Here is a 27,946-nt window from a genome sequence, read left to right as displayed (position 1 = left end):
ATTGTACGTTCTGAAAGTGTAATAGTCTATGATCATGCATTCCTTAATATCCTTTTGCTTTAACACCTGAGCAACATTAGAACCTGCACATTCAGGTGTCTAGCAGATCCTGCAGAACTTGGTAAGTGAATGTAGATTTGTGATATTCGCTACAACTACCTCTGGCAAAGTTCTGGAGTGGAAGTGTTCTGTCACTTTCCTGGCTTGCAAAAATACCACAAGCAGCTGGATGAGAAGGTTTATTTATTATTAATTTTTTTTTAACTACAGACAACTGCCGGCTCCCAGGGTCATAGCCACTTTGTACTGAAAAAGTGTGGAAGGAGTGAATTCCAGCACATATGGTGTGTATTTCGAATGCTTTTGATTGAAATAAAGGGTGCGGGAGGTTAAAAATTAAAGTTGGATAATGGGGTTGCTGGATCTATTCCATAATCTATTAGAAAATCTGTTGTTATATAATGTGGAATAATAAGAGAGAGAGTTTGTATGAAAGTGACTACAATTATCAGCAGCATGTAAGTTTAGGACAGCAGCAGAAGGGAACAGTGGTGGCAGCAGGGAACCATAATGGAAGTACAGTGGTACCTCCGATTACGTACTTAATTTGTTCCGGAGGTCCGTTCTTAACCTGAAGCACCACTTTAGCTAATAGGGCCTCCCGCTGCTGCCGTGCAGCTACCGTGCAATTTCTGTTCTCATCCTGAAGCAAAGTTCTTAACCCGAGGTAATATTTCTGGGTTAGCAGAGTCTGTAACCTGAAGCGTATGTAACCCGAGGTACCACTGTAGAAGACATTAAAAGCTGCACCTCAACTTTATGAAAGTTTGGGCTCAGCTTATCATCAGTACAGGAGGGATGCATGTTTTGAATGAAACCATAGCAATATTACCTTTCAAGATTTTAAGAAGGAGCTGGTCTGGATATAGCAATGGTCTTGAGATTCTGGAACATGGTAAGAAAATACATTTTCTGCATACAAATAGAGCCTAGAAGATTTTGGCTTCTTGTGCATGTTACTGCAGCATGCACTGTGGGAATCTCAAGGCTTGGAAATCAATCACAGGAAGCATAACAGTGTGTGAAGTAGCAAATAGCATGCACCCCAGAGTTTACAGGTTTTCTAAAAGTTTGGGTGTGATTGGATGTCTGAAATAGGATTGGCTTTTTGCCAAAGGCTTCAAATGCTGACAAAGAACAGTATACCACCTTGCTGACAGAAGGCGTTTTACATATCCGACCAGAGGAACCAGTCACTAACAATATTTCTGTGTTGTCAATTAATCCTTGGCCGGCCGGCCAAAACATACTGGCTAAAACCAAAAACTAGCACCACCTCTTTTTAGGTACCTTGGCAACTGCCTTATATTGAGTTAGACCACAGATCCGTTTAACTCAGTACTGTCTGCAATAACTAGGAGTGCTTCACCAGGGTTTCAGCTAGAGAACTGTCCTGGGCCTGACTAGACTTGTCGGGGACTGAGCATGGAACCTTCTGCCTGCAATGAATGAAGACGCTCCAACACTGAGCTAACTCAGCCACAACTGAAAACTTGTCTGGAGATTTTGCTTCTATTATTTAATCACCGAGATCTTGGATTATGCTATTATGAATACCAACAAAGGAATGCTCTCTAAGGATGCAGCCGCCGAGGGACTATCAGGACCAGCTGGGGGTTGGGCAGGGAGCTTTTGGCAGATTTGATCCCCCAGCTCTCTAGCAGCATTGTGACGAGGAAGAGGAACCAATGGGCTGCTGGAAGAATTGCAAGAAGCCTCACATTTGTGGTTGACATAACGGTTCAGAATTTGTTTGGAAACTACTTCCAGGTGGTGTCATATCCTGAGGTTCCTTGCTAGCAGTGGGTTGCTACTGGCAAGTCAACTATGAAGGGGAAACGCCAATGAAATCTTTGCTTTGGGATGAAGTAAGGGCAAGGGCCCTATCCTTTAGAAGCACCCCTGCCTGCCTTTTGTGTAAATCCAGGTCCTAATTTGCAAATGTACCTATCCTCTGCTGAAACAGGGATAGGAGAGTTATCACCAGGTAAGATGTGGAAGAGTAGTTGGGAGATTGTCTGCTGTTATGGAGATGGGGCATGATGGTGGAGAATGTTGGGAGGTAGACCTGAAGCATGGGATGCTGTGTTATATACTACTCAGGGTCAGTCTAGCTCAGTTTTGTTTACTCGGACTGGCTGTGACTCTCCAGGTTTTCAGACAGGTAATCTTAACAACCCTACCTGGAGGTGCCAGGGATTGTATCTTCTGCATGCAAAGCAGATGGGCTATGCCCTTCCTCAAGGAAGGCTCTTCCTGATAAAAGATTACTAGAGGCAGTTGGCTGATACACTATTTAATGAAGCTGCTGCATGGTGGGATGGGGGAGCAATTCAGTTTGGTTCACATTTTAATAGGAACAGACCTTCTCCATTCAGTTTAATATCACAAACAGCTTCAGGCGCCTATTCCTATTGTGTTGATGATTTTCAAATGAAGGAGCACCCAGTTGGTTGTCTATTTATGGGTGACCCATTTATTTATTTACTTTTTACAGAGAATCAAAATGTGGCTGATGATTGTGTTGGTGTACATGACTGAAGGACTTGTGTCTTCAGGAGAATTCCAAGAGTTAAATAAGCCAAATCCAGAGCAATTTTTGAATACTGTGAGTACATTCCTGGATGTGAAAGGAGCATGATATTGCTTGACACTATTTACAGTTTCATCCTCCCTACATATAGGATTTTGCCACCTTAGAGTACTTAGTATTGGGTGCAAATGTTTAACCAGATAATACACAAGGTTGGTAGTGCGTTTGAAAGGTGCATGTATCTTGAATGACTACTTTTCTTGGTGCTGTATACCAAAATAAATGCTTGATGCAGGTATAGCTCAGGGCATCTTGCTGCCTGAACCAATCAACAATTTCATGTGCAAATATAGAGCAAATGAGATTTAATCTGCTTGGCAGCTTTGTCCTCCAACTGCCAACTGTCCCCCAAGATTCTGCAACCTGAGGGTGCCCCCCCCCGTTTCTCCAAATCTCTGGTCCACATACCTAATTTGGTTTACCAGGCCTTAGTGGCTGGCCAGCCAGGCCATTCTGGGTGAAGCATGAATTGGCCACCTTTACCATGCTTGATGTTGCTGAGGCTCGAATTTGAAACTGCAAAAGTAGCATTGCAAGCACAGTTCATTCCTTCATTTGCAAGCAGAATTGAGTGCCTTTTGAATCTGGAGCTTTTTCCTGTTGCTCTGCACAGCGATTTGGGGTGGGGGGAGCATATAATTTGCTTCAAGCTTGGAGACAGCACTGCTGTGCATTTTGCTGAGAAAAGTGACAATTTGTATGCATACACAATACATGCATTAATAAACAACAAACTAGTTCACAGTGGGATGCATTCAAGGCTGCTTGGGAGACAATCCTTTACATAACCTTATTGCATTATATTATGAATTTTCATACTATTCCATATTTGTCCCCTATTCTGCCCAAAGTGGAACGTGCATATATGTGAAAATGAGCTAAAATCTGAATTCTGGTTTTCATTTAACCAGTTTAAATCCCGCAACAACAATGGACCAAGAAGCATAGGCAACCTTTCTGAAAGTACTTCATTTTGGGAAATTTTGTTTCTCCTTTATCTAGGATGGAATCATCCGTCGCTGGGACTATCCAAGTGAGGTCCATGATAAGATCCTGACAGCTGACGGCTATTATTTAACCATGAACAGAATTCCTTATGGCAGAGGAGGCAAACATGGTGGGTCTCCAATGTGAAAGAAGAAATGAAAATGTAATAGCAAGCCCCATGCATTCTCCAACACTGAGTAGCAATTAAGTAGAAATCTTATGGGCAGGCCTGTTTCTTAGAAGTTTCTTTCCAAGAACACAAAACCAGAGTCTTTCCCACCTTCAGGCCCTTCAAAGCAGAGGTCAGAGTCCCTTTCCAGCCCACGTGCTGCATTATCCCACAGACAACTCTAGATAGTAAAATATAGGGATGAGAATTTTTTCTGGATGTGCAGCAGGTTGTCCACTTACGGAGCCCTTTATGCTACTTTATGTAGCATAGGTGCAAATTTATGTAGCATAGGTGCTACTTTATGTAGTACAGGTGCAAATTTAGATATAATTCCTATAATTTAAATATAAATACAATATACAGTGGAGAATATTGTGATCAGGTGACCTGTATGCCTGCTCAGTCTGCTGTCTGGGTGCAAACTGTTGAGGGGAAACTTCAAAGTCCTTGCTCTCTCTTTGAAACTAGCCTTGGACTAGACAAACAGAGGGTGCCTTCAAATACAGGATAGCCCTCTGCCAGCCCTAATAATAATAATAATAATAATAATAATAATAATAATAATAATATATTTATATCCCGCCCATGTGGTAGGGTTTCTCCAGCCACTCTGGGCGGCTCCCAATAGAATATTAAAAACACAATAAAAGAACAAACATTAAAAACTTCCCTAAATGTCTTCTAAAAGTCAGATAGTTGTTTATTTCCTTAACATCTGACGGGAGGGCATTCCACAAGGCGCCACTACAGAGAAGGCACTCTGCCTGGTTCCCTGTAAACTCATTTCTTGTTGTGAGGGAACCGCCCTCGGAAAGCCCCTTCGGAGCTGGATGATGGGGGTGGAGATGCTCCTTCAGGTATACTGGGCCGAGGCCATTTAGGGCTTTAAAGGTCAGCACCAACACTTTGAATTTTGCTTGGTAATGTACTGAGAGCCAATATAGGTCTTTCAGGACTGCTGTTATAGGGTCTTGACAGGCTGTCCTCTGCAGAGAAGGCCACATGGCCATCCTAGTGTGCTGCAGTCTTTCTTACAAAAGTTAATTATTTGTATCTGTTTCAGGTTCCAGACCTGCTGTCTTGGTGATTCCTGGATTAATAATGGAAAGTAGCACCTGGGTCTCCAATATACCCAACAATAGTTTGGGCTTCATCTTGGCAGATGCTGGTTACGATGTTTGGCTTGGGAATGTTAGAGGAACGTCCTGGTCGAGAAAGCACCAGAACCTTTCGGTCTTGCAACAGGAATTCTGGAATTTCAGGTAGATCCTCACAAATTGGGGGTGAGACTTTTGAAATGCATATGCAGTTGTCTATTACTGTCAAGCAATGAAGCACCGGGGCTTATCAGGAGTGGCTTGCTGGGCGGGACTGAGCAGCTAAGTGAGCTACCTGGCAGGTGGCTCGCTGCTACTTACCAGGAGGAAGAGGGGGAGGTGACATGGTGCACAGGTAACTACAGAACTGCCAGATTGGCTCCATCAGTGCGTTTGAGCCACACTCATATCTGCCCCACCCAGTAAGAAACAATGACCCATCTGCCAGGAAGCTAGTTGTGTTGCTGCTCCCCAACTGTCAATCTATTTCTGGAGTTTATGTTAGATTTCAGCTGCAGGAAATAAATACACATGGTTTACAACTACAAACATAAGAGACTTCTGTGTCTTGAGATCCATGAATGGTCAGCTCACACTGTTCATGCATATGAAATGCTGCTGTTTTAATCAACGATGAGTCATCTTGTGTACCAGCATTACATGCCCAACGTTGTGTTTCTGCTCCACAGCTTTCATGAAATGAGCCTCTATGACCTTCCAGCCATGATAGACTACATTCTGCAGGAAAATGGCCAAAAGCAGATCTATTATATTGGACACTCTCAAGGTGCTACTTTAGGTAAGTTTCAAATATAGAGAAGGGCTGTCCTCCTTATTTGGCTTTGGCAAGCCAAAAGCTATCTTTTTCTTTTGTAACAAAATTTCCTTCAGTATTGTCCTTACAAGGTTTTGATTCAATGTGATTGATGTGATTGCAGAAGTTTCTTTCAACAATTTTTTAACAGCTCTTAGATATGGTACCCACAGAGCCAGTTGCACAGACTGGTTGATACCCGAGTCTAAATACAATTCTTAGAGATATCTCTGTAATCTAGCAATTTTTTTGCCATCCCTGGGATGATGAGCTTGTTAGTACGTTCAAGACCTCAACCCTGAGCCCCAGAGCTAATATTTGTGAGCTTAATTGATGATAATTAATGTGCATCTCCAGCAACACCCTGTAGTATGAGTGGAGAGCACATGGGATGCTTCATGGCTTGGTACAAATCTTTGTGTGATGCACATTTGCCCACAACTATGTGTCCAATTCCCAAGTAAGAACTTTTTTCTTGTCAGGGCAGTTAGTAAAACTGACTGACTTCTGTACCTTGGCCTTTCTGACTGATGAGTCTTTTCTTCCTATGCTTTCCCCAATTATCATTGTAAATAAATTATTATTTTTTGCAGGTTTCATAGCCTTTTCTATGATGCCAGAGGTGGCTGAAAAAATCAAATTATTCTTTGTTTTTGCTCCTGCGTACACATTTCAGAACAGCAAAGGCCCAGTAATCCAGATATTATTTTTTCCTGATTTTCTTATAAAGGTATCAGTTGCATTGTTCTTGCTCTTTATGGATTCATTCAGTTGTTTCCCACAATGGTAATTTGCAGAATGCAGTTTTCTTAGACAAGCTACTTGTATAATTTGCTTAATAATACAAAAATGGTAAATTTGCTAAAACAGCAAATTGTTTATAAAGTGTCCTTCTCTAACGTTTTTATGAGAGGTAAACAGGAAGCCATCAAATAACCCTTTTTGAAAGTAAGCAAAATTAAAAAATGATGTTAATTGCATGAAAGTAGTTAACATGCAACTAAGAACAGGGGACCCAAACAAGATCAGGACGGTGACTGGTGGGAAAAGTGATTGCCCCATGTTGCAATCCCAATGACTTTTAGTCCAACATCTGTTGCACACTTTGTCATAGGGGCCACATATAGGGGAATGCTCATTCTAGATTATCTCTCCACCTCAACTCCTCTCACCAGTTTACAGTATTGACCTTTGTTTGGTAGGGAAATGACTAGGAAAACAGATTTATTGGTGGGAATGAATGACTCCTCAAAGCTAATCTCAATGAATTAATGCCCAGCTCCTCCTCTTTGTCCCTCCTAAGGCTGTCTCATCACCTCTTCTAGTCTCATTACTTCTTTTTGAAACAATCAACCAGGGCTGGTTTTCATGTTTCTCTTTTTGCCACCCTGGCCAACAGGTGGGGTGCTCAACAACTCCCTGTAGCTGTATTCTTTTCTTAAAAGGTTCAGCAGTGTTGTGATAGCACCTTGCACATGGACCCAACTAGTCATAATGTGGTTTCAAATCTCCAGCACTTGTCTCAGGAAACACCTGGAGTTATTCTCTGAAGACTCCAGTCCAAACCCTGGAGGCCCAACACAAATGTTTGTGGGTGCGGATTGGAATTAATTTGTTGAGGGTGGAGGAAAAACCAAGCAGACCTCTTAAAACTTACTGGAGCTCCAGCTGGCTGTAAGATACCACACAATAAGTGGGAAATGAGGATTCATGTCTTAGAACAGAGTAGAATGGCATCAACTAGAGCTAAATGTTGTCTCTTTAAGGAACCAAGCATTCAGCAGTATCTTTCAGCCAGGAAGAAAGCAGGTTTACCCTGCCACGCCCCGAAAAACTCATTGCTGAATATTTTGCTTGAATGAGGCAGCTAGGTCCTGCCACACCTAATCTGCAAATGAAAGGGCAGACAGCCATGTGAGGATAAAGTGTATAGGGCTGCATTATTATAGATAATTATATATAGTAATATAACAACAAATGCTCTTTCAAATGGTTCTCAGTACCACAGGAGGCACTCTAGGGCATTCAGAGCAGGAGCTAGTCTTTATTATAAGTTTGCCCCTAGCCAGAGCTTGCGACAGAAATAAATCAAACTTTTTAAGGTCTTTATTTAAGCTGTCAATCTTGCTATCGCTTCTCATTACTGATGGCAGTAAGTCGGGAGTATGCCTCACCCCTGCTGAATGGCTTCTGTATTAACTTAATTTCATGTTGTATTCGTTTGTGTTCTGCATACCTATCTATGCTATCGCTCACCTTTCCTGAGCCTTTGGCCTCCTTAGATAGAAATAAAATCTATCTTCTCTCTTTATTCGGAGTTTAATAACTGCCCACTTAGGTAAACACTTCATGTATTGGGGCAAGTAGTTCTACTCCCCTACAAAAGAATATATAGCCCATTTGTTATTATTTAAGGTGCTTCCATGTGTTTGTGGACCTATTGATACACACACCAAGGCACTTCACATGCCAACCAGACACACGGACAGCGGGGTGTGGTCACTGTGTGTGTATCAGCATCTGGAGCAGGGCCTAGTCCACACAGCCCTATAGTCCCCAATATAAACTTTCAATTTGTGTGTTTGTGTGTTACCTGAATGTTCCCTGTGATTCTTTGCTGTGACTTATTATCAGGGCCAGCCCACTTATGAGATAAGGTGAGGTTGCTGCCTCAGGTGGCAGGATCCACAGGGTCAGCAGATCTGGCCTCCAAGGAACGCATCACCTGCTGCCACCACCACTGCAGTGGCAATGTCAGCTGTGGCGTACTCCTTAGAGACTGGATCTGTCACCTCCTTGGCAGTCCCACCTCTACAATAGCTTCTTGACGAACAGGAGTTACCGCAGGTCTCCTCCCACCTTTGTTCCTGATGTAGAACTTCACTAGCTCCTTCTTCTCTGGTGGCAGTGGGAATTTTGTGATTCGCCTCTCGGGTGCCAAAATGTATTGGGCTATCCAACAATGCAATTCTAACCATGTCTACTCAGAAGTATGTCCCATAGAATCAATGGGGCTTACTTCCAGGTAAATTGTATATGCATTTTTATTCATTGCATATATGTTTAGATTTGTCACTTGGGCACATGAGTGTGATATGAGAAATATAAGTGCAAGAGAACAAAGACATAAATTTAAGTTCACAATTCTTTTAATGTTTCACAGGTTATATTTGGCACGAAAGAATTCCGCTTGTTAAGTAGAAGTCTGAGAGCATTAGTTGCTAAGATTTGCAGCCACCAATTAATACAAAACCTTTGCGCCCAAAGCCTTTACCTTATAGGTGGCTTCAATAAGAACAGCTTAAATGTGGTATGTATCTTTAATTATTTTCTTTCTCTTTTACTTCTGGTCCCTTGGCTTGTGGTTGACCATTCTTAATCTCTTGACTACAAGTCTATTGATTGTGGTACTTTTTCATTCTGTCGTTTTTATAAAAGAAGAAATATAAGGGTTGACGTGGATAGATTTCAAGGCCTCTTCTTAGCGTATGCACTGATGTTTGTTTCTCACAGTTGTTGGCCCTTTTTCATTGTATCTGCCACATTAACAGTTTTTCTTTCTAAAATGTTTTTTTCCAGAGCCGAGTAGATGTGTACCAGGCTCACTTTCCAGACTTTACTTCTGTAAAAAATATTGTCCACTGGGGTCAGGTAACATCTTTAAAGCAATGCGTACTTCTTTTAAAAATAATAATCAGCTGAGGTTGCGATTTTTATTCTAAATGTAGAAGCTCCTAGGATGTAATGAGAAAGAGGAGGCAGAGAAGCTGCATTTTGTGAGCAGGACATCACCCATGGTTCTGAAGACACAAACCAATACAGTCGTACCTCTTGTTACGTCAGTCTCCGGTTGTGTTTTTTCAGGATACGAACGCGGCAAACCCAGAAGTATATACTTCTGGGTTTTGCCGTGCTCGCCTGTGCAGAAGCATTCTGCTTACCTCGCACGTGCACAGAAGCACTCTATTGTGTCGCGTGCGTGTGCGCGCAGAAGCGGGGCTCTAGTTGCAGACTTTTTGGGGTGCGAACGGCACCCCAGAACGGATCGAGTCCATAACTAGAGGTACCACTGTATTTAAGGCAAACTGTTATTCTACAATTCAGGTCACATTGAAACATCTGAACACCTTCAACTGCTCTTTAGCTTTGCCCTGACAATTATTGTCTTCTGTACTTTAGAGCTGACATCATTCTCAGAGCTTGAAAAACTGCACCAGGCAAGCTTAATGCAACTTTTGGTATAATCAGAAGGAAAAAAAATCAGTTCCAGCCATTAGAACTGGTCCGTTCAATTCAATTGTCACCCATCTTAAAAAACTTCACCTTCTTGGAGACATGTGCAAATTAGCCTGCTGACTGCATATAGCCTACCTAATGTTTTATAAATATAATGCCTGCTTAATTTTATTCCTTATAGGCAGCAAAAACAGGGGAACTGAAATATTTTGACTACGGCTTCAAGAACGAAGAAAAATACCATCAGGCAAGGATGTGCTTTGTTGCTGTTACATTAGTGTTGGTAAATGCATGGCACAAGTTTTTCCCCATCCCTGTACAATGGCATTGGAGGTTTCTGGCTGTACAGGCTGGACTTCTTGAGTGGAAAAAGGTGAATTGGAGATGCCTGGGATGATGGAGAAAGCAACACCTAGCACACTGAGAAGCAGCTCTATAATATGGCTAGATGTTATCCTGGAGTGTTTGCTTTGAATATTTTGAATAATTGCCATATGTATAATTGGCAGACAGAGAATTGGGGGTTTCTCCATTTTTTGGTTGATATTTTAGTTCCCTGTTTTGCATTAATGAAGATATACACACAGGAAGGGACGTGGATGGCGCTGTGGGTTAAACCACAGAGCCTAGGACTTGCCGATCAGAAGGTTGGCGGTTTGAATCCCCGCGACAGGGTGAGCTCCCGTTACTCAGTCTCTGCTCCTGCCAACCTAGCAGTTCGAAAGCATATCAAAGTGCAAATAGATAAATAGGTGCTGCCCTGCGGGAAAGTAAACAGCGTTTCTGTGTGCTGCTCTGGTTTGCCAGAAGCGGCTTAGTTATGCTGGTCACATGACCCAGAAGCTGTCTGCGGACAAACGCCAGCTCCCTCGGCCAATAAAGCGAGATGAGCACCGCAACCCCAGAGTCGGCTGCGACTGGACCTAATGGTCAGGGGTCCCTTTACCTTTACACACAGGAAGATGATAGATGGGATACGAAGGGCCCTGCATGAGAGGCAGGATAGAGAGGATCTTCCAGGGTGGCAGGCTAGGGGAAGAAGGGGAAGCTTCCACGTGAGTGGAATCAGGGGTATGATGCAATTGTAATAGGCGGATTTGTATTCACTTTCACTTTTCTTTTTCTTTTCTTCCTTCTCTTATTCTTTTTTTTAATCTTTTCTTTTCAGATTAGCTTGGCTTTTATTATATTTCATGTGGAGAACTTTTGATATGGGCGGGGTATAAATAATAATTAATAATTATTATTTAAAAAGAAAGCATAATATACAGGCAACTCCCCATTTATGCGTGCTCAAGGTATGTATGCACACATGTGCATTGCCATGAACCCGGAAATGGCATGGAAAGGGGCAAAAACGGCCCTGAGAGAGCATGAAAATGGCACGAAACCAGTCTTTGAAGTCTGTGGAGAGTTGGAGTTTGAGCAAGGAGGTTTAGAGGGAGCGAATGTGGTGTTTGCAGGCTTTTGCAGTGCCTCAGAATGTAACCCCCACGGAAATGTGGAATTGACTGTATGGCATTCTTGCTACATACATGTCAGAATCCCTTACTCTTAATTCATCAAATTGTCAACACTGTAGCAAAACTATTGCAAAAGATGAGGTAAATGTATAGATTTCCCCCCTTGTCAAACTGTCTTAGCTTCATTTCATATTCTCTACAACTTTCCCCTGAGGAAAAACACTTAAATTTAAATTTCTTTGGTAATTTCAAATGTTCATTTTAGATTTTACCAAACAAGGGGATTTGCCCAAAGTCCATTGCCCCTCCCCTATAGTTGTGGTGCTTTTCTGTATTTGAATATATAATCCGCTGCATGTTTCCAAATTCTTTGAAACTTATTTTTCTCATTTTTCCTTTTATTCAAGTTTACAGTACTTGAAACATGTTCATTTATTTATTTGCTTTTGGCATTTATATACAGAGTGCCCCGTGGGCAGTTCACTAATTAAAGTCTGACAATGTTCCCTTCCAGAAAACTCCACCATTTTATAAAATAGAAGCTATGACTGTGCCAACTGCCGTGTGGATTGGGGGGCAAGACTGGTTGTCTCGCCCAAAGGACAATGCAAAATTAATACCTCGGATTTCTAATCTCATTCACTACAAGTGCTTTCCTGACTGGAGCCACTTTAATTTCCTCTTTGGACTTGATGCACCTCAACGCCTTTATTCAGAAGTGATTGATATGATGAAGAGAAACCCAATAGAAACTTGGGATTTTTAGGGAGGCGGAAGACAGTTTTTTATTCCACTGGTTTTCAAAGAGTAATTCAAGTCATGTGTTGTTGTACCCCTATTGATGTTTATACAAAAATAGAACAAAGCACCTGGGTGGGAGAGTGTTCAAATCTTAATTGACTGCTGCTTAATTGACTTTATATTACAGGCACAATTTTCATTTTTAAGTTCAATCTGAACTGCAAAGTTCCCCAAAATGATGACAAGTTGCACAACTTTTTCTAATTTTTACATTTCCTACAACATCTTAAAAAATTCTTCTGAACTCCATCTATAGTGGATAGTAATAGATCAGCTGAAGTCTGGGGGAAGGGGAAGGGAGGAAAGGATAGGCTTCTGAAAGGAAGCCTATATTCTCTCCAATTTGGGCACCAAATTTCCTTCCCCACTCACCCCAAAGGATTCTTATGCCAAAGCTAGTTATAAACTATCTCTTTCGTTTCTGTTATTCTTTATAATTATAGAAGACTGAATACATTACTGATACCTTCATATCGGATTTTTTATTTTTATTTTTTTAAATGCAGCTGTGCTGAACCAAAAGTGAGACTGTTCTGCAAGACTGGTAAATGCCATCTTGGTAGTTAAGATGACTCCGAGACTAATTGTTATTTGATACCAGAATGAGTTAATAGGCCTATCTGCTTTGAAGACTTAGTTTTGGTTCAGCTAGTTGGGAGAGTTCTCCTGCTGGCTGCCTGTCTGTCAGTCATTCCCTTATCTGAGATAGATGAGAGTTGAAAAGGAGCCTCTAAGCCATGGGTGAGTTAATTAGGCTATTGATTCCAGCCTATGTACCTTGCCTTGTGTATAAATAATGCTTAACATATTAGCACTGTTAGCTCTTCATGGACAAATCGTGAGGGCCTCTCACTGCTGCTGTTCGCCCTGTGTCTGTAAAGGCGGCGAGGCTCTGCAGGCTGTGTTACGAGTTTATGCTTCCGTCTTACAATAAAGCATTAGAATTGATTGCTCTGGTGTTTTTGTCATCCTTCTTTGGTTATCCCTGCACCAAACCACTCTCAAGGGCCATCCTTGGGCCCTGCAGTTCAGAGCAGCAGGTAGTGTTGAATTGGCTGTTAACTACCTATTAAATAATAATAATTGAAGTAAAATTATTTACAGAAATTTGACACATTGAGACCCAATACAGGCCATGTTTAATACTTTGCCAGTATACTTTCCCATCCACAGAATAGCAGCAGTCTAGAAGCCTCCTCATTGGAGCATGTGCTTCTTTTTGTTCTTTTATTCAGACATTGTTTTGTTAGTAGGTAATAAGGAGAGCAGACTTGCAGGAAAACTAAGCAAGAGGGACTGGTTTTGCTAGTAGGAATATGTGTTCTTCCTGCACCTGCCTGTGAATCTTGCATGGTTCATTCATGCCTTCAAGCCTACCTGCTGGTTTAAAAGGTTTATTACTAGTTTGTGTATATGGTATTCTTTGATTGCTGCCTGAGTGAATAAAGCTGGTTCCTGAGTCTAGGGCTGTGGTTCCCAATGTGAGGCACATGCCCCACAGGGGGGCTATTTGATCTTTAAGGGGGCCAATTTGAGAATGAGTTAAACCAAGTTAACGGCCTTTTACGCTTCCTCCATGTGAATAGGAGTTTACTTTTTGAAAAATAAGAATTATATGTTTGGGGGGGTGGGCACCAGGATTTTCGAGAGGCTTAGGTGAGGCGAGGCCAAAAAAAGGTTGGGAAACACTGTTCTAGGGCCTGGCTTTGCTATAAGAGAGGGGCCACACCAAGAGGGATCTGCATTGTGGGTTGGTACATGGGGGGGGGGCACAGGGCAGGGGGTGACCCTTCTGTCTATCAGGAAATTGAATTGTAGGCCAGGCACTGTAAGAGAGAGGCCTGTGACCCTTAGCCAGGGTGAGACCTTGCGGGATGGGGAGTTGGGTTTGGTGGAGGTCCCCCTCAATGGGAAATTGTGGGGAGGATGTTGTTGCTGTGGAATTACTACCTTCTGCCCGATAGTGTGAGAAAATCATCATCATAAGATGTGCCTGCTACTAGGTCCTAGATTATTATCTGTGGCCCTCAACCCTCAACTGTACATTAGGACTTTGATGGCAAGATGTTATCAGTATACTGATGATGCTCAGCTCTGTTTCTCCACAAAAAGTGGATCTGAAGATCCAAACAAGGTTCTGGACTAGTGCCTCAATGCAATGGTGGGATGGATGAGGGAAAGGTAAGCTGAACTTCAATTATGAGAGGACATCTGGGGATCTGGGGAATATCAGGGTTATCCAGTGTGTGTGGGGAGTGGGCTGGCTCTGCAGAACATATGTTCAAGCAGAGAGATCCCGCCTCTGTTCCAGGGGAGAGCAATGACAACCTCTAGGCATATGGCCAAAGCCTCCCCTCAAACAACCCCTTTAATGGGGAACCCTGGTATTGCCACTGCAAAGAGGAGGAGGGTGTGGGTCATGCAGGGGAATTCTTTTCCGGCCCTTCAACAGCGACCTTGATGTAGCAACACCCGAATACCTGTGGAGAAAAGGTTAACCTGCAAAAGACGTCTTAACTGAGGGTGGGTAGGGTGGGAGAAGCTCTGGATCCAACTGACGAGTCCCAGGTAAGATCCTCCCTCTATTGTGTGGGCAGGTAGTCCCCCCTACCTGGCCTAGTCACCTATTAATGCTTCCCCAGGTGGGATTGGGCAAGTGACTGAGGTAGGCGGAGACCTCCAAGTATACCACCTGGAGGGGGGGCACCAGGTGGCGCATTGGAAGATGGCCGACAATAACATCTCTCCGACCCATACGAGGTAATTATGAGGCTGCTATGGGAAGTATGCAGTCTTCCTGCCCCCCCCCAAGAAGATGGAGGGACTGCCTTGCCAGTGGTGTGCATAATGCATCCCCGGATTCGAAAGAAGGGGGTGCCGGTCACTTGGCACAAGCCCTCGATGAGGTCGGCTCTTCCTGACGCCGTTTCCAATTAGCACGTGCTGGTTCGCTTTAGCTCAAAAATATAATTAGAAACATATAATTGGAAATAAGCTAAAGCACATACATCAAGCAAAGTTCAGGAGATAAGACTGCTGATTAATGGATCTCTGTGACCGGAGCGATGGATGGGACAAATAAATCAAGTTATGAACCACCATTAAGAGACTGGTATGTTTGGAGTGAAAAAGAAGGGGGGTGGAAGAAAAAACTTTTCCTTTCTTTGCCTTATGTGAATATTAATAACCCTCCACCCCAGAAAGAAGATCGTTGCGTTTTATTAATCACAAGCAGGAATTCAAGAACTGTGTGGAGTGGATTATAGTTAAAGAGATGATTGGTAAACAACGGAGAACGGAGGAAAATTTTATGACGCAGCTTTAAATGGTGTCTCGCTAAGACAGGCTTGTCTAAGAAAGACGGGGGGAGGAGGATCAGAACCATCGGAATGTGAATGATGATTGGAATGTGATCTTAACCTGACAGAGCCCTCCTGATATACTTGGCAAGCCTGAGAAAATTAAAGGACAGACCGAAGATAATTTTTTTATGGAAGCGTGGAATGGCGGCTGTCCCTAAGTGATATGATCTTTGGAGAGTGTAAAACCCACACAAAGGATGTCTGTTTTTAATCCGCTTGTAAAGATTATCAGAGATCGCAAAGAAAGGAATATATGATAACAACAAGAAGATGAAGAAAGTAATAAAGAGACTATCTGGATTGAACTGGATAGAACTCTTTAATTAAAGCAGCAATAAAAGTGATGCTTGGACCCCCGTTCGGAGCTTGATGTATGGGTACCCTCAACAAAATTTAAAAACCTGGCTGTATAATTTGGAACTAATGTGATTTGGAAAAAAGGTGATGTGATTGGCCTGTTAATAAAAAAAGTATACCACCTGGAGGAAGGCGAAGCCAAGCCTGTGCTAATGGTGCCGCATAGGGCCCAGGGGCTGGGCGCAACCACGCAAAGGGCACCCCCCATTTAATGTGGGGAGCGGTCATTGCCTGCAGACAGTCTCTGCAGCAGAGTGTAAATCAGCAATCCTTGAAGCTATCTGAGACCCAGGAAGAGGATTTTATGATGCTCTTTCCTCACTGAAGGTGAGGTTGCCATGTTAACATGGGACAGCTGAAATAGCTATAATAAATGCTGGGTCCCTAAATTTGGATGCTGAACTTGAACATAGTTTCCTTGGTTCTGTGGTGTTGCAGAAGTGAATTCTTACCACATAGACAACTTTCTCTACTATATGTTTTTAGCTTAGAGTAGAATGATTTTTTTGAATTCTTTATTTCCAGTTTTTAATGTCTTTTATTGGTCATTTTAATGTTAATTTCGTGGGTTTTTGGTAAATTATTACTATTATTCATTAGATTTATATACCACCCCTTCATCACAAGATCTCAGGGCGGTTCACTCACACATTCTATATACAGTGGTACCTCTGGTTACAGACACTTCAGGTTACAGACGCTTCAGGTTACAGACTCTGGTAACCCGGAAGTAGTAGCTTGGGTTAAGAACTTTGCTTCAGGATGAGAAGAGAAATCATGCGGTGGTGGCATGGTGGCAGCGGGAGGCCCCATTAGCTCCCCCTGAAGTGGTGCTTCAGGTTAAGAACAGTTTCAGGTTAAGAACGGACCTCCAGAACGAATTAAGTTCTTAACCCGAGGTACCACTGTACAATAAAGCAATAGAAATTTTGTTTAAATAAATAAATAGATACATAAAATGAAGTGCACCCTGTCTACTGTATAGAAACAACCCTTTTGAATTAAAGGATTTAGCCAACAAAGTTGTCCTGTTCACACAAAGACTTCTGCTTGTGCAATGGAGTTTCCTCTTCCTTTAGTTCCTCCCACCCACCATGCTCCCCCAAATCTGTACTTGATCTCCACCCAACTTTCCAGAGCAAATTTCAGGGGGGGGGGGGCTAGGGATGCAAGGGAAGGGGGAAAAGAAACGCCTCTTCAAAGGTAGAATTCCTTGCAAAGATGAGGTGACTTGGTTGGATACGTTAGTGAAATGGAAGAATAATTTAGATATCCTATCATAGCAGGTTGTGAAAGCCATGGCACTGGAACGATGAAACAAGCATTATGTATTAAACTGGTTATACCGGACTTTTTTATGAGAATACGTCAAATTAATGAAAGCAAATTAACATCGTGGGAAACTATTTATATGAACTTTAGATGTGAGTATTTCTTTACATCTGTGCATGGAGAGTTGATTGGCCTTTTTCGGTCCTCATTTTGTCTTTTGGGCCATGAATTTTTTTAAGGCATTGGAGATTTTTAGGCTTCTGCTTCTCTTGTAGCTCTCCAGAGCTCAAATATTATAGTCTGTATATACTTTTAATGATTTGTATTTGTACTTGGATTTGGATTTGTTTTTGGCATCCGTCTGTCTTGGGAGACAATTTAAGAGCGCACTTTCAGGAGTGAAGTCAAACTGTTGGAGAGTTAAAGCACCTGCTGTGGCTGTAGAGACAGATACAGGAGAGACATGCTTTATCACAGGTAAGGCAGATGAAGGCATCCGATTCTGTTGCAGCAGATGCACTGTCGTTTTTCTTCTCTCTGTGCTTCTCTAATTCTCATTTTTTCATCTGGTCACTGCTGTGGATACATGGCATGACAGTCTATCTCCAGGATTTGTAGGGGGCAGCTATTGCCTGGTTTAAAACACAAACCCTTTCTGTCATGTAAAACAGAAATAAAGATAATGGGGGGAAATAAATATGGCTTTGTAAATGAAGATTTGGGCAATAGTTGTGTTACATGTGATTATTACCAATAATGGGTTATATTTAATTAAGCCCTGAAGAAAACCTCCTTCTCTAACAAAGCAGAATGCACCCTAATATTCACTTCTCTGAAAAATGTGAGTTTTTATATAGTGGCAGTTCCCATTTCTCTGCTTTTCTGTAAAGTTTTCATTCTTCAGTAACTTGGAATACAGGGCATTACTGTTATTTTGAATCCAGTGGAATTGTCAGTCACCTGCTGAACCTTAATTCTAACATGCGTAAGCATAAGCATTCATGGACTGAAACCCTTTCTTTATAGATTGGTAAATTTATAAAGGGCATGCCGATCGGAAGGTCGGCATTTCGAATCCCCGCGACAGGGTGAGCTCCCATTGTTCAGTCCCAGCTCCCGCCAACCTAGCTGTTCGAAAGAACATCAAAGTGCAAGTAGATCAATAGGTACTGCTCCAGTGAGAAGGTAAACGGTGTTTCCTTCACTGCATCTTCACTCTCAATTAGATCATCCCCAAATGATTTTTTAAAAATTCCTTCACTTTCAGGAAACTATGTTGGGAAAACAGGAAATGTGGAAGTTTCCATGGGGGCAATTAAAATGCAAAAAGAAATGCATGCTCCCTGAGGAGAAGAGAGTGGAGCTCTAGCTGCTTGTGATCTGAGCAAACTGAATCTGTGAATGAAGCCTAAGACTGCCATCTCACACGACTGGCTCGTGTTCAGCAGGTTTTCAACTAAAAAGTAGATCCATTTCATCACTAAAAGAAAAAAGGTTTCTTTAAAATATTCCGTTTTTCAGGTGTTCCAGGATGTGGCTGCTGGTTATCATGATGGTTGTACAAGGCACTGTGAATCCAGTAGAATCCAAGAGCAAAACAGAAGTGAATCCTGAAGTATATATGAATATTGTAAGTTAAGGTCTTGAGACAAAGCAGCACTATAGCAGTGTTAGTGATGGTTTGCCCGGGTTCACACATTTGGTAGGGATGCAGTGGTAGAAAGTGGGAGCAAATGTGACAGGTGGCTGTCAGAGTGAACTGGGCTGTGCCTGACTATGTGAGTGCCTGACTATGTGAGCCCCCAATTAAACTGATTCTTTCTCTCTCTTTCATTGGGGAAAATTCACATATTTTGACTTAATAGGATCTGAAGGGCCCAGTTCATGGTGAATCTATTCTGGTGCCTTCCCTGACCAAACAGGGAAACTTGGGCCATGTTATTTTTATTCAAGAGTACTGAAGAACTGTCAGCAATGTCCAATATGCATAAACTATAAAGTTTATACACATTGAAGTCTGCAAATGAAAACTTTTACATAGGTTTTTTCTTCTTCAAATTAGAGAGGCTTGCATTAGGCAAGAGAGGGTTTTTTTCTTCTTCAAATTAGAGAGGCTTGCATTAGGCAAGAGAGGTTTGTCTCTAGGTAAATGTGGCTAGGAGAGTGTTTAAAACAAGATCTTTATTTTTTGAGCTATGACTCTCTGTTTGCTGCTCCTCATTTGATGGTCTTCCTTCACTTGGAAAATGCCTTCTCATGCCCCCCCCCCCCAATACGTGAATACAAAGAGTGGAAAAATACATACAGTGGAACCTTGGTTCTTGAATGGCTTAGTTGGTGAACAAATCAGCCCCCGAACACCAAAAACCCGGAAATAAGTGCTCTGGTTTTCAAACGTTTTTCAGAAGCCAAACGTTCGAGTGCAGGAAGCTCTTGCAGCCAATCGGAAGCTGCACCTTGTTTTTTGAACGGTTTTGGGAGTCGAATGAACTTCTGGAACACTTTAAGTTCGAGAACCAAAGTTCCACCGTATTTGTTCTCATGAACAATTCAACAGACCAAACTCGACTCATAGTAAAGTCAGGACAAAATTGATTTCGTCACACCAACGTTAGGGTTTTTCTAATCCCTTCAGAGTGAAAAAATCCGGTACTGGGGATATCCTTCTGAAGAATACGAAGTTATTACAAAGGATGGCTACTTCCTGAGCCTGAACAGAATTCCAGGAGGTAAACTTGAGGATGAAAGTCGATTGTAATAGAGGAAACAAAGGCTGCTTCTTTGCACACTAGCCTTCTTCTTTTCTCCTAAAAGAGACTCTCCTCCTGGAAGAGAGGGGAGTGGTTGTGGGCGGGAGCCCGAGCTCCACCTCTAGCAGGGGGCATTAGCCCCCTGCCTTCCACTCACCTGGTTGGCGCCCATGCCCATCGGCAGGCACCCAACCAGGTGCCTCCGAGGGGGCGTGTTCAGCAGCCTAAAACAGAAGAAGTGCGGACTTGTCGTGGAACATAAAGAGAGATTTGGATGCGATCGCTGCCTTGTGTCCCAGAACAACGGTGTTCTGGTCCTCCTTCCTGAAGAGAATTGTTTGGCGCGGTGCGCAGAACTGTATGGCCATTGAAAAAACCAGGAAACTCTTAAATCGGGCAATAGCCCATTGGGTGCACTTTATGAATGGCCGAGTCATTTCTCATGACCGTATCTGGATTGGCGACCGGGCCTTGTATCGGAATGACGGGGTTCATCTCTCAGACCTGGGGAATGACATTTGGTTAGATAGCGTCATCATCAGCATTAGGGATTGGTTACAGCGGTGAGGGTATTGGCGGCGAGCCTTTTTGGGCTCGGGTGGCGGTTAGGCATTGGAATAATGTGTTGTGGTGTCGAAGGGCTAGGTGTGGCCATTGCCTATGCCTTCAATTTTTGGGTATTCCGTTAAAGGAATCTGGCGGTCGTGTATTCTGTCCGATGCCTGCTTGGTGGGAGGCCATGGCACGACCCTCGGTGACATCAGGGGAGAGCCTATAGTTGGATTAGCATCAACAGGCTCCACCTACTGGTGAATAAACCCCCCTTGTTTCAGACTCACCCCTCTCTGAGGGGGTGGAGTCAGCTGACGTAATCCAATGCCTAAGCCAATACCTTTTCACTTGCTATAATCAATAAAGTTGTGGCCTTTTCTTGCCCATTAACCTTATATCACGTGTCCTTGTGTTTTCATTCCACTTTGGGGGGATCGGGTCCTCGAACCACAAAGCACAGTTTGTGCCAATAAGGATAAAGCACCACCAATGTACAGTGCAACAGCACTGTTACTGGCACAGACCTTCGGTTTCTACAACTGACTCATCATGGCAAGGCCTACCCAAAAGAGCTGCTGTGCTTATTAGACCTGGCACTCCTGAACTAATCCTGTTTCTTCTAATAAAGCGTTAACGTCACTCCTTGCGATTAATTGCTGGTTCCCTCTGGCTCCCTCCTGACAGTGCACTTGGTACTGTCTTAAACAAGCAGCCCGGAGGACCAACAGTGCAGGACAGACTGACAGACAACCAGTTAGGATGCCCTCCTGTGAGCGATTGGCTAGAATGCTGATAAAGGTCATGAGACTATGAATTGTGTTTGATGCGCAATGCCAAATGAAACAACCATGTAATGCAGATGTGACTAAAACTATATCTGCTGTAATTTCCTCTTCTGTAAAGCTGCTAAAACTATTTATGAGATGGAGGAATGCTGCTGAGGGCACTCTGATTTGGATCCAATAATTTTAGGGTGGATAATGCATGTATACCCCCCCTCGCTGTCATACACAGTGCCAGTTGTCTTCCATTCCATGAAAAGAAAACCTAGCACTCTTTGAAACTAGCCTCCTCATTTCCATACAAAACATTTTAGCCACTGTACGTTGCACTCTTAGTATGAGCTTTTTGAGTGGCATTATAGAGGTTTAAACTTCTGAAGCTTTTTCATTTTCCAGGCTTAAAGGCCACTATATTGCTGATTCATGGTTTGGGCTTGGAAGGCAGCGACTGGATAGCAAATACGCCTCATCAGAGCCTGGGTTTCATACTAGCAGATGCCGGATATGATGTCTGGATTGGAAACAACAGAGGAAACTCTTGGTCGAGAAGACACAAAAACCTTACCATTGAAGAAGAAGCATTTTGGGATTTCAGGTAAGTTCAGAAAAGACTGGAATTCAGCACTCAATGGACTGTTGCGTTTTTCTCCCTTTGAAGATCTCCCCTGTGTGAAATAACTCAACAAGGTATACTTGATGATTTGTAAGTGTAATCAATATGAGATAAAGTTTAATAATTTTATATATGTGCAAAATGTTTTTCAATAGTTCACAAGGACACACGTGTTGAACACACTATGGAAATGATAGAAAATTCAGCTCAGTGCATCTACACTGACTGGAAATACATCTCCAGAATTTTAGAGAAAGTATCCCAGAAATAATTGAGGGTGGCAGGATTGATCCTGGGACATTGCAGGTGCTTGATTTCTTGGCCCTGGAAAATTATACGCACAGTTTTGGTCACAGTTTTGAGGGTGGGTTAATGAATATTGGGTCAAAGGTCAGAAGAACCCCAGCTCTATCATGGCACTGTCTCAATCCAAGTTGCATCTCCCACAGGTGACTTTGAAGACAGACTCCTGGTCTTGAATAGTTTGATCCTAAGCATATTTACTCAGAAGTAGTGATGGGTGAACTACTCTTGACTTGATTCAGAATTCGGCTGAGCAAAAGAGCTTGACATTTTTTTGGAGGGAATGCCCCTCTGAAAACTCTCACACTGCTAATGATGTCACTAGACATGTGATGAGGTCAGTGATGGTATAAATGGATACTTACCTCCTGGTAGACTTACTCCAGGATTGTAACCATAAACTGTTTTCACTCAGCCTGAAACCAAATGTTCCTGGAAAATATTCTCTTTCTACATATTTATCGGAAGATCATTTAATCTTCTTACCTTCTCTTCGCTAAAATAGCCAGTGCATGTAAGCATAGCAGAGCACACACACTTAATTATTACGGATGTCTCCTGACTTGCAGTTTTCATGAAATGGGCATCTATGACCTTCCTGCCATGACAGACTTTATTCTGCAGAAAACCGGACGGGATAAAATCTACTGTGGTGGCCATGCTCAGGGATCTACTGTAGGTATGTGAAGCATAAAAGTTGGCATAAAAGTTGGCATTTAGCTGTGAAAAAGACATGTTTAGTCTGTGACTGCCTTATTTGCTCTCTCCCCCCACACTCAGGGGCAGTAGAAATGCAGGGGAACACATGTCAGGTGTGTTTTATCCAAGAATCAGATTAACTGAAAAGGCTGAGTGCTGAACTTCATCCTGGCTGATTGGAGAATGCAAATATCGGCCCTGTCATCACGTTCACTGTTGCACAACACACACCTATTGCATTGTTTAACCTACTTGTACTCTGAGACTCAAAATGACTTGCTGTGAAGAGGTCCAGACATAAAGGTGGTTTGTATAGACTGCAGGGCCTTAGCAATATTTCCAGTTTTGCCATTTACCTTTTTTTCTTTCATCTGCATAACAGGTAGGTACACACCAATCAACAGTACTAGGCATCTAGAGTCTAGAAAACTGCCCAATCTAATTCTATATACACACAGGTTGACAATTTAAATTACTGATTTGGTTACAAGTTTTTGACTGTAAATACTGATTTGCTTTGTACACCATCCCCTCCCCATTAAAAGAATGCTAAATGGAATTTATCATCTTTTCCTCCCAGCTTTTGTTGCATTTTCTGTAATCCCTCAAATGTCTGAAAAAATAAAGATGTTTTTTGCCATGGGGCCTGCATACACGCTCCACTTCAGTATAAGTCCCATTATACGAGTGCTGCGTATGCCTAACACATTGTTCAAGGTATGTGTAAAAGGGTGATTTTCTTATTATCATGTAGGGTTTACAAGATCAGTAATGTCAAGTGTTACGTTCTTATCCAAGTTTTATAGGAAAATAAAAATAAACAAGCAAGGCTAGCTTTTGTGGGGGGAAATAAAACTAAATTCATTTACTTTTTGTCATAGATGCCATCTCTGGAGCAGCGGGTGCCAAGGCACCCACAAAATGTTCTCTGTGGGTGCCCTGCCAGGCAACCCAATGTGTTGCATGCTGCGGTGGGTCGCTCTGTCATGCCCTCCCACGGCGGGGGCGATGTATGACATCATGCACATGTGCTGGCCACTATCAGTGTTGGGTAGAACCTGGTATTCCTGCCTCAGTTGCCTCAGTTTCCAAATGTTTTGGAACTCGAACGGTCTTCCAGAATGGATTACGTTCAAGAACCGAAGTACCGCTGTATTCTGGGCACACTGTCTCTGCCTCTGGAGGCAGAACAGAGCAGGAAGCTTGTCAGAGAAATAGTGGGACCATGAAAATAGCAGGGTGCAAAGGATCCACTCATCTCCCCTCTACACGCACACATTGGAATGATGCTAAGGGGAAAGCATACGGGTATAAAAATGGGCCACAACTTTATTTAATTTACAGGGAACTGTAATAAGCAGAAGTTGTCTAACTCCACCCCTGCAGCAGGGCAAGAGCTAAGAGGACACATCTCCCACTGTCTAGCTTACATAGCACCATACAATCATAGAGTTGGAAGGGACTTCCAATGGTCATCTAGTCCAACCCACTGCAATGCGGGAGAGTCCACAACCTCCTGAGGGAGACTGTTCCAATGTTGAACATGGGCAACTGCCTTCCATCCTGACTCCAAGGACCAGATCAGTCAATTGGCTGATATCTCGTTCTTACCTGCTTATCTTAAAGTATGCCAATGACATATCTGACTGCCTCGTCTCATCTTAGCTTAGAGGTGATGTTGCCAGCAGGGCCCAAGAGTAGTTCCCCTCCCACATTCCTTTGAGCCAACTGGCTGTGAGAGGGTGATTGGCTAAATAACTCTTCAGCATTAAGATGCCTCGGGCCATGTAGACTAGCTCTCAACCCTTCATTGTCCACACCGAACCTGCCAGAAGAGGGAGCTAGCTCAGATTTCACTTTCTTACCCATCCGCATGCAGGAGAATACATAGAATGAGTTGAGTCATCATCAAAGCATGGGTTATTTGTTGTGAGTTGCTTTGGAAGCCTTCACACCTGAAAGCTGGCCTATAAATATAGCAGAATCATAGAGATAGAAGGGACCCTGAGTGTCACCAACCCAACCCCTGCAATGCAGGAATTAAGTAAATAAAATTAGTAATTATGTAAATAATGCATTTGATCAAGTCAGGACAGCAAAATCTGTAATCCTGCTTAAAATTATAATATGAACATCTGTTGCTGTATTAGGAAATATACTGGTTCACCATGTAAAGAGTCTCTGGATTTTTACAGATTATATTTGGCACGAAAGAATTCTGCCTGCTGAGTCCCAAACTCAAAGAAATTTTGGCTCAAAAGTGCAGCTGCCGACCAGTTGATATAATCTGCAAACAAGCTCTTTTGCTTATCAGTGGATTCAACGAGAAAAATTTAAATGCGGTATTTATGTGTGCTTGATAAATATCCCTCCTACTACTGTATACACTTTTCTATTCACACTGCTCAAATAGGCTTAATTCAAGCAATAAAAATACTTAATAGGAAAAGTGTCAGAAAACTCTCCAGCACAAATAATAAAATTGATTATTTTGGGTGCTTGATTTCAAAGTAAAGAAGTTACAAAGTCGAGCTTGAGGTGTACGGATTTTAACCTGCTGGAAAATAAGACCACTTTCAAGAGTTTGTCTGACGTGGCTCCTGCAAAGTCAAAGGTTGGATGTGTCACTGGCCTCTGAATCACTGTGAACTCCAAGTTAAGAAGGACTGACTTATGGCTTCTTAAAGGGGTGCCAGTTACATATCTGTACATGCTTTCCTTGAGCCATCAGCAATACATTTGAGCAACTAATACACTAGCACGTGGCTGCTTTTGATCAGCACAGCACTTATCCCTCCTTAGCTTATCCCAGGAAGCCATGCTACACATGCACACAAGACTATGTCTCCATACACACCAAAACTTTAAAGCTCATTCAAAGCAAGCACCAAAGAACCTGGGAGCTGTAGTTTAAGGGTGCTTGAAATTGCAGTTCTAGGGGGATGGTCAGCTGCAGACACTGTTTCTTGCAGCTTGTGGTGCAAAAACCTCTGAAGTGGAAGGAGATTTAAATGCACCTTTTCTTTCAGAGCCGAACTGATGTGTACACATCAATATTCCCGGATTATACTTCTGTGAAAAATTTAATCCACTGGAACCAGGTACAGTTAGGAAAATGAAATACATCTGTTGTGTGTTCTCTACCTACAATATTGCAACATAATGATTTTTGTTTAAATACAAGGAAGCTGCATTTGAGTCCTGAGCCTGAGGTTCTGTACCTCTGATATAGAGCAATAATTGTGAAATACTCTTCTTAAATTGTTTCCTCTCCTGATAATCTCTGCTTTGATGTCTTGGCAGAAGCACACAGGCTCACACAGCTTTGGTGTTATGTTTCATTTTCTAGTCTGGTAGAACTGGGGAATTCAAATACTTCGATTATGGCCCCCAAAACATAGATAAATACAATCAGGTATGTATATTTTTGCTTGGATTGGATAAGGATGACTAGGAAAGGTCTGGTTCCAGCAGTGGCAGAGCAAGCCAATCAGGCCCCTGGGGTGGCATGTGTGCCCTGCGCCCAGTAGCAGGGCGATCCAGGGCAGGACGCTCCACGGGGCCTCCGAGGAGTCTGCCTGCCTCCTCCCACTCAGCTGCCCTACAGCTGAGAGGGAGGCGGCAGGTGGACTGTTTGGGGCAGTGCGGAGCCTGTGGGCGCCCAATCCACCACATCACTCCCAGGACAGATGCTTGGCTCAGGTGCACTGCAGGCCCTGTGGTGAGTGCCGCCTGGCATTTTGTCAACCCCTTCAGTGGTGACACCCGGGTCAGACCTCCCCCAGCATAGCCTCCGCACCCTCCACCCTGGGTTCCAGTGTCCTACATCACACACTTGTTCTGATTATCTCCACTCGCAACTTCCACCTCCGAAATTTTTCAACCAAAAATAGTAGTCGACTGATATAGTAATACTTCCACAAGGCTCTTGAGCTTTGCTGGGAGGGCACGGCTGGGAATCCCTTGAATTAGAGTTTAGAAATTCTAAAATTGTTTTAGATTACATTTCAGTGGCATCTGTAGTTTGTTCTCATTTTTTCTTCTTTTCACAGACGACTCCACCCTTTTACAAGATAGAAGAGATCACAGTCCCGATTGCTATGTGGAGCGGAGGACAAGACTGGGTTTGCAGGCCAAAGGAAGCTGCGCAGCTGCGGTCTCGAATCCCTCACCTTGTTTACCATAAGGAGTATCCAGACTGGGACCACTGGGACTTCATTTGGGGCATTGATGCTCGTCAGCGGATGTACATGGAAATCCTTGACCTGATGCAGAATTAGCTGTGGGATTTCTCTTTTGTTATGCAATGATTTTTCTTTAAAACACTGGTCTTCCACTGACACTATGGCAGCATTGGAAACATCCATGCTGCTACATGATTTAATCTCTGCAACAAAATCAGAAAACTCTACACTTGCACTATATAAAATCCTACTCAACAGGAAGAAATATGATTTAGAATTTGATAGACAAAAATGGAGTGAAGAGTTAGGGGCACAGATAACAAATGATATATGAGAGTCAAGTATAAAATCAACAGAAATAGCCTCTATGGATCTAAGACTAAGACTTATTCAACAGAAAATAATATTCAGAGCCCACTGGACTCCAGCAAAACTATACCAAAGGAAACTAACAAGTGCAGACAACTGCTGGAGATGTGGGAGTAAAAATGAGAATTAGCACATATGTTGATTAACTGCCCGATGATAAGATCATTTTGGTGTGAGGTGAGGATATTTATAGCAAGAGTAATAAAAAGAAATTCTTATTTAGGAGAACTGAATCTAATTCTAAATTATATTCTGGAAATGTGGGAGATTTCAAAGGGTCAAAAAAATTGGATGTACCGTGCTAAATTAGAAGCAAAGAAAACTTGTTTTGATGAATTGGAAGAGCCACAATAAGATTCCATTGAGCACATGGATTGATAATATGGACAGATTAGCTACATATGAACAAATTGCATGTTGGTGCAAAATAAGAATGGCTAAATATGAAGAAATATGGAACAAATATTTAAGCAATAAGGT

General features: G+C 42.6%; 1 protein-coding gene across 1 annotated transcript; it reads left to right on the top strand.

The window, feature by feature from the left end:
* The first annotated feature begins 100 nt into the window (after positions 1 to 100).
* On the top strand, positions 101 to 27,862 carry LOC309370645 (putative lysosomal acid lipase/cholesteryl ester hydrolase). The gene is made up of 20 exons (XM_081912556.1): positions 101 to 121; positions 271 to 344; positions 2,558 to 2,668; positions 3,656 to 3,770; positions 4,876 to 5,074; positions 5,599 to 5,708; positions 6,317 to 6,453; positions 8,887 to 9,033; positions 9,303 to 9,374; positions 10,141 to 10,242; positions 11,937 to 12,070; positions 18,736 to 18,844; positions 19,850 to 19,943; positions 21,695 to 21,893; positions 22,784 to 22,893; positions 23,494 to 23,630; positions 25,109 to 25,255; positions 25,943 to 26,014; positions 26,263 to 26,328; positions 26,966 to 27,862. Exons 2-20 carry the CDS (start codon positions 342 to 344, stop codon positions 27,191 to 27,193), a joined length of 2,292 nt encoding a protein of 763 aa, XP_081768682.1. The 5' UTR covers positions 101 to 121; positions 271 to 341; the 3' UTR covers positions 27,194 to 27,862.
* The last annotated feature ends 84 nt before the right edge of the window (positions 27,863 to 27,946 follow it).

The sequence above is a fragment of the Podarcis melisellensis genome, assembly GCF_964234715.1.
Source record: "Podarcis melisellensis genome assembly, chromosome: 5".
Taxonomy (NCBI): domain Eukaryota; kingdom Metazoa; phylum Chordata; class Lepidosauria; order Squamata; family Lacertidae; genus Podarcis; species Podarcis melisellensis.
This window is presented reverse-complemented; position numbering and strand designations above follow the sequence as displayed.